This window comes from Belonocnema kinseyi, chromosome 1 (assembly GCF_010883055.1).
Source record: "Belonocnema kinseyi isolate 2016_QV_RU_SX_M_011 chromosome 1, B_treatae_v1, whole genome shotgun sequence".
In the NCBI taxonomy this organism is placed as follows: domain Eukaryota; kingdom Metazoa; phylum Arthropoda; class Insecta; order Hymenoptera; family Cynipidae; genus Belonocnema; species Belonocnema kinseyi.
Genome location: NC_046657.1, coordinates 84385332 through 84396346, shown reverse-complemented (window position 1 = coordinate 84396346; position 11015 = coordinate 84385332). Strand labels below are relative to the sequence as shown.

The 11015-nt window shown below is 26.0% G+C and overlaps 1 protein-coding gene across 4 annotated transcripts in view; it reads left to right on the top strand.

Moving 5' to 3' along the window:
- Window positions 1-11015, top strand: part of LOC117175417 (ATP-citrate synthase) — a 94036-nt gene that overhangs the window by 75767 nt on the left and 7254 nt on the right. For all 4 annotated transcript variants that reach the window (XM_033367493.1, XM_033366836.1, XM_033366127.1 and 1 more), the window contains exons 8-10: window positions 586-1105; window positions 5516-5821; window positions 10367-10784. In XM_033367493.1, coding sequence (XP_033223384.1) covers window positions 586-1105; window positions 5516-5821; window positions 10367-10784 — 1244 coding nt within the window. The remainder of the gene's footprint in view (window positions 1-585; window positions 1106-5515; window positions 5822-10366; window positions 10785-11015) is intronic.

Sequence of the window (11015 nt, the reverse complement as noted above, 5' to 3'; positions counted from 1 at the left end):
TATCAGCCTTGGAGGAGATTATGTTGAGAAATAAAAAAAAAAAATTCTTAAAAACGTTGTTTTTCTTGGTCAGGCCGAAAACTTATCAATCCACCCTCGTATATATGTAAATTATTGAGCATTTGAATAGAAAATTGTTAAATAAAACAACTTTTAAATTTCAATTTCTAAAGTTTAAAATTCAAGAGTTTTCATATTGAGTGCTTTAATTTCCAGTTCAGTTTTTATTACTTCGAGTGGAATAAGATTTAGATTTAGTGCTCGATTTTTTAAATTTCATTGACCGTGAAAAATATTTTCGAACCGGGAAAAATCCGGGAAATGTTAATTAAGAACAAAAAACTGTGAATTGGTTTCCTCGTTAAAAATGGCCGTCCTGAGAACGTCGCGTTACTTATAGGTGCGCAGTAGATGTAAATGCTACTCATAGATGCGCAGTAGATTTAAACGGCACTTAGAGATGCGCAGTAGAGTTATATGATATTTATCGCTGCGCAGAAAGGTACTAAAACTCTATCAACTGCGCACTAACGTTTATTTTTTTATTATTATTGTTTTTTGCCCTAAAATCCCAATTATTTGCAGCATCGCCTACGTTTCTCGATCAGGAGGAATGTCAAACGAGCTGAACAATATAATTTCGAAAGCCTCGAATGGAGTTCAGGAAGGAGTTGCAATCGGCGGTGATCGTTATCCGGGAACGAATTTCATGGACCACATTATGCGATACGAGTCCAATCCGGATGTGAAATTGATTGTGTTATTGGGAGAAGTTGGTGGAGTTGAGGAATACGAGGTCTGTGAAGCTCTGAAGGCAAAGAGAATCACAAAACCTCTGATCGCCTGGTGCATCGGCACCTGTGCTAGTATGTTCAAGTCCGATGTTCAATTTGGACACGCTGGATCGTTCGCGAACAGCAATATGGAGACTGCCTCTGCTAAAAATACCGCTCTCAAAGAAGCCGGCGGTTATGTACCTGAAAGTTTCGATAATCTCGGAGACCTCATTCACAGCGTTTATCAGGAACTTGTCAAGGACGGCACTATCGTTCCTGAACCGGAAGTTCCCCCGCCAACCGTACCGATGGATTACAGCTGGGCTAGGGTAAGACTTTGATTGGTTTTATTTATTAATCTACAGGCCTCAGACTCACTAAACTATTGTCGCTATTTTACACTTTTTTGTGGAATTACACCATTTTAATACGATTTGGATAAATTCATATAAAAGAGACCAGTTTTCAACTTTGAAGATTAATTTTTCACCAAAAAAGATCAATTCTTAATGAAATAGAACATTTTAAATCAAATAGTAAAATTTTCAAAAAAGAGGATTTATTTTCTACCAGAGAAGATGAATGTTCAAGTTCTAAGTTTGATTTCTAAAGTTTAAAAAATAATTAGTTAAATTGTTATCTTTTTCAGTTGTGACATAATTCAGTTTACAATGCGTAATTCTAAAATTCTCTATTTTAAGAATTTTCCATTTGAGATTTTTATTTCAATTTAAAGAATTTTAGGATGCAATCTTGAAGAGTGAAATAATTAAAAATTAAAAGCGTTTGAAGTTTCAAATTGTTAATAAAACCGTTCTTAGTTTATCAGATGTAAATATAAATATTTTAAAAATGGGACAATAATTTATTTGTAGAAATGATTCTAAATCCGTTCAAGATTAAGAATTTTCAGATTATAACGTTAAAAAAAAAGAATCTTCAATTCGAACGTCTTAGTTATTAAAAAAAATTGAAACCGTCGATTGAAATTTTATAAACTATTTTTCGCTTAAAAATAACTTTATAATGATTTATTTGTAATTAAAGGCTTTCACTAAATTTAAGAAATTGTTTCAGTCTAAAATATTCAATTTTTAGTCCATTCAATTTAAACAATTTTAATTAAGAATAGAAAAATTAATTTAATGTTTAGCAATATTTTACATAATTTAAGCAAAGGGTGTACCGACAAAATTTGGCTATTTGTACCACAATTTTGGTGCAAATAGCCACCTCATAATTTAAAACAAAATGTAGATTTTTGCAGATATAAAAAAAAATTAATTTTTAAGAATTGTCAAAGGCTTTAAAGAATACAAACATTTTTGTAAGATTCCTAGGAAAATTGAAAATAATTTTTCGTTTTGGAATATTATTTTAAAAGAATATTCAAAAAGGTTTTAAAAGATTTCCAAAATTGTTAAAAATGATTCTGGAAGATTTTTGTAAATTTGCGGGATTTTCTAAAAATTGTAGGAAAAACTTGATTTATTTCAAAATATATCTAGAAGTTCTGAAAAAATTTCAAAAACAATTTTAAAGTTGAATAAATTTAAAATAATTTCTAGATTTATCAAGATTTTAAAACATTTCAAGGATGTTTAAACTGCTTAAGATGAAAATAATTTAACTTATAATTTTAGAAGTTTTCAATTTGAAAAAATTTAATTTTTTAATTTTGATCTTTTCTAGCTTAAAATTGTTTAAAATAATATAATTTTGAAAATTTTTAATTTCATTGATTTTTTATTTTAGAACATTTAAAATTATTAACACCAAAAATACTAATTTTCAGTAAAACACATCAATATTCAACTAAATAGTTAAATTTTTTAACAAAAAAGTTCATTTTTACCCAATACAGTTTAATTTTTAACAAGACAGTTGTATTTATAATGAAAAATGATAAATTTTCTACGGAAGTATTCAAGAAAGAAAAAGCAATCAAACTGTTGAATTTTCAAGCCAATAAGACGATATTTCAACAAAATAGTTAGATCTTCAACAAAAAAATTCATTTTTATTCAAACTGTTGCATTTTTAACAAAAACAATGTTCCTGAAGATCAGTTTTAACAAAATAATTGAATTTTCAACCGAGTATATTAATTTCCACCAGAAAATAAATTTTAATAAAAAAATTCAATTTCCATCCAATAAGCGGTATTTTCAATAAAATAGTTAAACTTTCAGTTGAAAAAATTAATTTTTAAGAATACTGAATCTTTGAAAAAAAGTGCTTCAACTTTCAACGAAGAGTCGCATTTTCAACCCAAAAACATGAATTTTCAACTACAAAAAAAAATGAAATTTTAGTTCAGATAATTAATTTTTAATACAGAAAAAAACGAATTGTCTACAAAACAGTTTGTACTGTTAAGAAACTAGTTCAACTATTAACCATGGAGTTGAATTTTCTATCTTTAAAGATGAATTTTCAACGAGAAATGTAATAGTTGATATTTTAAAGGAAAAGATTTTCTTGAAAATATAAAACATTTGAATTTTTAATCAAAAAATGTATTACTTACTCAAAGAAACGAACTTTCAGCACAATACGATCTTTTTTTTTTAACAAAATAGATCAATTTTCTAAACAAAATACGAATTTGCAACAAAAGAGTTCAACTTCTAAATAAATAGCTGAATTATTAACTAAAAAATTATTTTTCAACAACAAATGGAATAATTGAGTTTTTAGTTTAAACAATTTATTTTTAATAAAAGCAAAAGATGAATTATTAACGAAAAAAGGAAAATTCAAAAGAAAAAGTTCAATCGTCGACCAAAAAATGGATTTTTGTAAATGAAGATTAATTTTATAAACAAAAAGACGCATTTACAAACAAAATGGTTGGATTTTTAACAAAATAATTAAATTTTTAACAAATTGTGTTATTAACCAAATCAACGAAAGAGTTGAATTTTTAAACAAATAGCTGAATTTTTAACTAGAAAAAAAACAGTTTTCAACAATGTATGGAATAATTTAGTTTTGAGTTTAAAAACTTAATTTTTAATAACAAAAAAGACGAATTTTTAACGAAAAAAGACGAATTTAAAAAGAGTTTGGACCAATTTTCAACAATGAGTGGAATAATTGAGGTTTTAGTTTAAAATCTTAATTTAAAAAAGAGTACAAATTTTCCATGAAAAAGGCGGCGCATTAAAAAAAAACAGAATTTATCAACAAAAAAGTAGAGTTTTTAACAAAATTGTGTAATTTTCAACAAAAGAAGAGCAATTTTCAACTATAAATGGATTAATTTTTTGTATTAAAAACTGAATTTTAAAGAAACAAACAAAAATTCAACGAAAAAAGGCGAAATTAAATTCTCAACCAAGAGGAGGAGTTTTTAACAATGAAGAATAATTTTCTAACATAAATTTTATACACAATAATTGAATTTTCAGATGAAAAAATTAATTTTTACACACAAAAAACAACAAATTTTCAACAAAAAAGCTAGTTTTCTGCCGAATTCTCAAAAAATAAAAAAATCATTTTTAGCCAAATTGTTCAATTTTCTACCTGAAAAGAGGAATTTTTAACATAATACATTAATTTTGACCCCCCCCAAAAAAAAACAACGAAAAAACAACTTAACAAAGTAGTCCAACTCTTGACCAGGTAGTTGAATTTTGTACGAAATTTTTGAAAATTTTAGACAAACCTACGAATTTTCTGCAAATAAGTTGAATTTTTAACCAGAAGTGGTTAAACCGGGTTAATTTTCAGTTTAAGAAACTTATTTCCAGTAAAAAAATTAATTTGCAGTCTAAAAAAATAATTAATTTTTAGTTGAAAAAATTTGAATTCCTAATTTCAAAAAACGAATTTTCAATAAAATATTCAAATTTTTAAGCAAAGGAGTGAATATTGAAATAAAATGAATAATCTTTACAAAAAAAAAAAAGAATTTTGAACAAATTCGATTAACTTTCCACCAAAATAGTTGAATTATCCACCAAATTGTTGCATTTTTTGGACAAAAATACGAATTTACTACAAAACATTTGCATTTTGATTCAAAGAAAATTTTTTAATCAAGAAAGAAAAAAAATCAATGAAAATTAGTATTGCATTTTTAACTGAATTTCCAACTAAAAAATTAATTTCTCATTCAAAACAATGAATCTTCAACCAGTTGAAATCAATAGAATACCTGGAAAAGTCATGGAATTAAAAAAAAAAAAGATAACTGGAAAACCTGGAAAATTGATGGAATTTTGAAAAAATTACTAAAACTTTTTAATTCTATAATTCTACATTTGAAAAGTGGAAAATGATACTTAAGGAAAAGACGAAATCAAAAAAAGTGTATGAATTAAATAACAAAAAATGGAAGATTCAATAAAAAAAAAGCAAAAAGAACTAGAAGATGTTGAAGTAAAAATGCATAAACTGATTAAATTTTGATAAATTTTAACATGGAAATTTTTATTAATTCTTACGATCTAAAAGTTGTATTTTAACTTTGTTCAAGAGTTCAGAGTTTTTTTAGATAAATAATTCGACTATAATTTTTCTTAAAGCAATAACAAAAAAATATGGTTATGATTACAGAATATTTTTTTCACTTAAATCAAAAGTATTGATAAACCATTATCATTACATCCTAATTGTTTACAAAGAAATTTAATTGGCTGAATTAAAATTTGATGCGATTTTCTTAAGCCTTGTAATGGATCCGAGCCCTGTAAAATGGCCATTCTCATGCTTTTGATTTTTTTTTCAAGGAGTTGGGTTTGATTCGAAAACCGGCCTCGTTTATGACATCGATTTGCGACGAGCGTGGCCAAGAACTTCTTTATGCCGGAATGCCAGTGACGGAAGTGCTGAAACAAAATGTTGGAATTGGTGGTGTCGTTTCGCTTTTGTGGTTCCAACGCTGTCTACCAGCGACTTATTGCAAATTTTTAGAAATGACACTGATGCTCACTGCCGATCATGGACCTGCGGTTTCCGGAGCTCACAACACAATTGTTTGTGCGAGAGCAGGAAAGGATCTCGTCAGTTCTCTAGTCTCTGGATTATTAACGATTGTGAGTTTATTTATTTTTATGTTTTTTAACAGTTCATTAACCCTTAAAGGGCACACTTGCGTAAAATTACATAAAGAACATACTGGGTGTTCGGTACCCAAGGGTATTCAAACGTGTGCTGTGCCGACGGTATTGGATAGTTTTTTACAAGATAATCAATTAATGATGTTTAATCTATCTAGTTTAAGGAGAAAAAGGTTTTATAACAGTTTTTGAAATTTAAACTAGTAAAAAAAATGGTTTTTGGAGAAAAAAAATTTAAAATGACTTCTTTCACTATTATACCTTTTCTTAAAATTTTACTTGAATACTTCCGAGATACGGCGCTTCAAAAAGTAGGTATTTATTCTAAAAAAAAAATAAAAGCTTCAATTCAATGAAAAATGAAACACCGGACTTTGCGTAACTAACGATTTTATTGGTCTTAAACTGCGTATAAAAATGATAAAAATCAAAATTATGTGAAAATGATATCGTGAAATAGGTTTTCATGTCATTTTTTCATCTGGCGCCATATGTTCCAAATTGGTACGTTTTGTTAAAGCTCAAATAAGTCGCTGGGTGTTATAGACCCAGGACGCCCTTTAAGGGTTAAAGGCACTATTTTCTCAAAATTTGACCGCTGATGACACTATATTTATTTAATTGAACCAAAAAGAACGAATTTCTATCAAGATAATTGAATCTTCAATCAAAATAGATTAATTTTTGGAAAATGCATAAACTATTGACCAAATTGTTTAATTTTCAAAGAAAAAGTATAATTTTCTATCAGAAAGGATGAATTTTCAATAAAATATATACATTTTTAACCCAATGGTTGAATTTTGAAGCAAATAGTTGAATTTGCTACGAAGAAGATTAATGGTCTACCTGGGAGATTAATATACTACCAGAAAAGATTGATTTTCTAAAAGAAAAGACGATTTTTCCATAAAATACATAAATTTTTAACCTACAAAACACATACATTTTTAACGAAATTGTTGAAGTTGCTACCAAGAAGATTAATTTTCTATCAGAAAGGACGAATTTTCAATAAAATATATACATTTTTAACAGACTACTTGAAATTTTTAACAGAAAGATTTTAACCAAATATTTATATTTTCAACCAAGAAGGTTAATTTTCCATCAGAAAAGAAGAATTTTAAACCAAGAAGATGAATTTTTTAAAAGAAAAGAAGAATTTTCAAAAAATATATATACATTTTCAACCGAATATTTGAATTTGTAAGCAGAAAGATTAATTTTCTACCGGGAAAGACGAATTTTCGAAAAAAATACATACATTTTTCACCCCAAATAGTTGAATTTTCAACCAGGAAAATTAATTTTCTACAAAATACATAATTTTTAACCAATTATTTAAATTTTCAACCAAGACTATTAATTTTCTACCAGAAAATACGAATTTTCTACAGAATACATAAAATTTTAACGAAATAGTTGAATTTCCTACCAAGAAGATTAATTTTCTATCAGAAAGGGCGAATTTCCAATGACATACATTCATTTTTAACTGATTATTTGACATTTTAACCAGAAAGATTAATTTTCTGCCGGAAAAGACGAATTTTCGGAAAACATACTTATATTTCTTCGAATAGTTGAATTTTAAGACAGGAAAATTAATTTTCTACAAAATGCATAAATTTTCAATCAAAAAACGGATTTCCTACAACAGTTTAATTTTAAACAGTTGAAGTGCTGAATTTTTAAGCCGCAAAGACGAATTTTAAACAAAACAGTTGAATTTTTAACATGAGAATATGAATTTTCAACCAAAAAGTTCATTTTGACCAATCAGTTAAATTATTAACAAAATATTTAAATTTTCGATTAAAAATTAATGTTTGACCAAAAAAATTTAACCAAAATTATGAATCTTCAACCAAAAAATTAAATTTTGAGAAAGCAGATCAACTTTCAACGCTTTCAACTATGGAATTGAATTTTTGACATAAAAAGATTAGAATATGAATCTTCAACCGAAGATTCATATTTTAGTTAAAAATGCATTTTTTATTTGCTAAAAATTAATGTTGTTAATTGAAAATTTAAATATTTGGTTGAATGTTCATATTCTCATGTTGAAAATCCTACTGTTTTGTTGAATATTCAACTGGTGTATAGAAAATTGGTTTTTTTCTTTGTTGAAAATTAAGTTCCTTAAATTAAAATTTAATTTTTTAGTTCAAAAATAAAATTAAAAGTGTTTAGAAACGAAGAAGAAGAAACTAAAAATTATTTTTTCATTTACTAAAAATTATTTTTTTATTTACTAAAAATTAGCGTTTTTAACCCATAGTTTAAATTCTTTGTTGAATCAATCGATTTTTGTTGAACAAATAAAAATTTCTCGAATTTTTTGAAAATTTGCCTATTTGGTGGAAATTCATCTTTTAAGTTGAAAATTCCACTCGTTAGTTGAAAGTTGATCAACTTTCTTTAAATTTATTTATTTTCTTGTTGAAGATTCATAATTTTTGTTAAAAATACATTTTTTGTAACAAAATCATTTTTTTACCGAAAATTGAAATATTTTGTTGATAATCTAACTATTTGGTGAAAATATACTTTTTTGTTGAAAATTCGTATTTTCATTTTGAAATTTCAGCAATTTATCTGATAAAAATTCAATTGTTTTGTAGAAAATTCGTTTTTTCCTGGTTAAAAATTAAGTTTCTTAAATTAAAATTTCACTTTTTTATGTTTAATAAAATAATTTAAAAGAAAGTTATTTTAATTTCGTTTTTTATTTATTTAGTTTCTCAAAATTTAATTTTTTTAAGATTCATCATTTCGATTTAAAATTAGTTTTTTATTTGCCAAAAAGTAATGTTTCGAACCGATAATTTAAATATTTTATCGAAAATTCAACTGTTTTGTTGAAAATTCGCCTTTTTGGACTAAAAATTCAACAATTTGATATAAATTTTTTCTCTCTTGACTAACAAATGTTGTTTTTGAAAATTCAACTGTTTTATTAAAATTGTGGTTTTTAACCGAAAATTTAAATATTCTGTTAAAAATTCCACTATTTTGTAGAAAATTTGTTTTTTTTTGTTATTGAAAATTAAGTTTCTTAAATCAAAATTTCACTTTTGTATTTAAACAATTTAGTTAAAAGTGTTCAGGAAAAAAATATAAACTAATTATTAATTAAATCAAAACGAAAATTTCTGTAATTTGTTCAAAATTTCCATATTTCGTAGAAAATGCATCTTTTAGGTTCAAAATTTAATTCCTTAGTTGAAACTTGATCTTCTTTCTTGAAATTGAATGTTTTTTTAAGTTTCCTAATTTTAGTTGAAAATTCGTGTTTTATTTGTTAAAAATTAATGTTTTTAACTGATAATTTAAATATTTTGTTGAAAATTCGGCTTTTTGGATTAAAAAATTAACATTTTGATAGAATATTTTTTCTCTCTTGACTAACAAATGTTGTTGAAAACCTAACTTTTTTTTTTAATTTCAACTGTTTTGTAGAAAGTTCATTTTTTTATTGTTTAAAATTAAGTTTCTTAAATTGAGATTTAACTTTTTTAGTTTAACTATTTAGTTAAAAGTGTTAAAGAAAAAAAAACTAAATATAATCAAATCAAAATCACAATTTCTATAATTTGTTAAAAATTGGCCTATTTGATAGAAAATTCATTTTTTGTTTTGTTGAAAATTCAACTCCTTAGTTGAAATTTGTTCTACTTTCTTGAAATTTAATTTTTATTTTAGTTGAAAATTCATCATTTTAGTTGAAAATTGGTTTTTTATTTGCCAAAAATTAAAGTTTTTACTCGAAAATTTAAATATTTTGTTGAAAATTCGGCTTTTTGGATTCACAATTCAACAGTTTGACTAAAATTTTTTTCTCTCTTGACTAAAAAAGGTTGTTGTTGAAAATTCAACTGTTTTGTTTAAATTTAACGGTTTTCTAGAAGAAAACATTTTTTCTTGTTGAAAATTAAGTTTCTTAAATTTTAAATCTCACTTTTTTAGTTAAACTATTCAGTTAAAAGCGTTTAGGGGAAAAAATTAAATATCAAGCAAATCAAAATGAAATAGTCTGTAATTTGTGAGAAAATTTGCCTATTTGATTTAAAATTCAACTCCTTAGTGGAAAGTTGATCTACGTTCTTAAAATTTCATTTTTTTTTTTGAAGATTCATCGTTGTAGTTGAAAAATTCGGTGTTTATTTGCCAAAAATTAATGTTTTAACCGAAAATTCAACTGTTTTGTTAATGAAATCAAATTGAAAATTTCTGTAATTTTTTAAAAATTTGCCTATTTCGTAGAAAATGCATCTTTTAGGTTCAAAATTTAATTCCTTAGTTGAAAATTAATCTTCTTTCTCAAAATTTCATTTTTTGTTATTTGCCAAGAATCAACGTTTTTAACCAAAAATTTGGTTGGCATTTTTTTCTCTCTCATGATTAACAAATGTTGTTATAAATTCAAATATTTTTTATCTCTGAAGAGAGTACGAAGCTTGTAATGGAAAGTTTTTTTTTTTTTTAATTTTCGACAATGTTTTTATTTTCCAGGGCGACCGATTCGGTGGGGCTCTGGACGGAGCAGCTCGTATGTTTTCCGAAGCTTATGACGCCGGACTTCATCCCCAGGAGTTTGTCAACAACACAAGAAAAAAGGGAAAACTTATTATGGGAATTGGGCACCGTGTCAAGTCGATCAATAATCCGGACATGAGAGTGAAACTAATTAAGGAGTACGTCCTGGAGAATTTCCCAACGAAGCCTCTCGTCGAATATGCGCTGGAGGTCGAGAAAATCACAACGAGCAAAAAACCGAATCTGATTCTCAACGTTGATGGAATTGTCGCTTGTGCATTTGTCGATATGCTGAGGAACAGCGGCACCTTCACGAGGGAAGAGGCGCAGGAATATATTGAAATTGGTGCCATTAATAGTCTCTTTGTTCTTGGCAGAAGCATAGGATTTATTGGTGAGATTTTTTCTTTAATTTCTTTTTTTTTTATTGGCTCTTTCCGGGTATTTAATTCTAAAAGCGGGTAACAGAAAAATAAATAAATGAAGTTTTGCCTTTTAATTCAAACTAAAATTGAAGAAAATATATTTAAAATAAATTTAAAATAATTTAAAATAAAGTCTACCAAAATTAAAATATCCCTGTTTCAAGTCTGGACAAATTGCCAAAATTATATTTGCTTTTTCC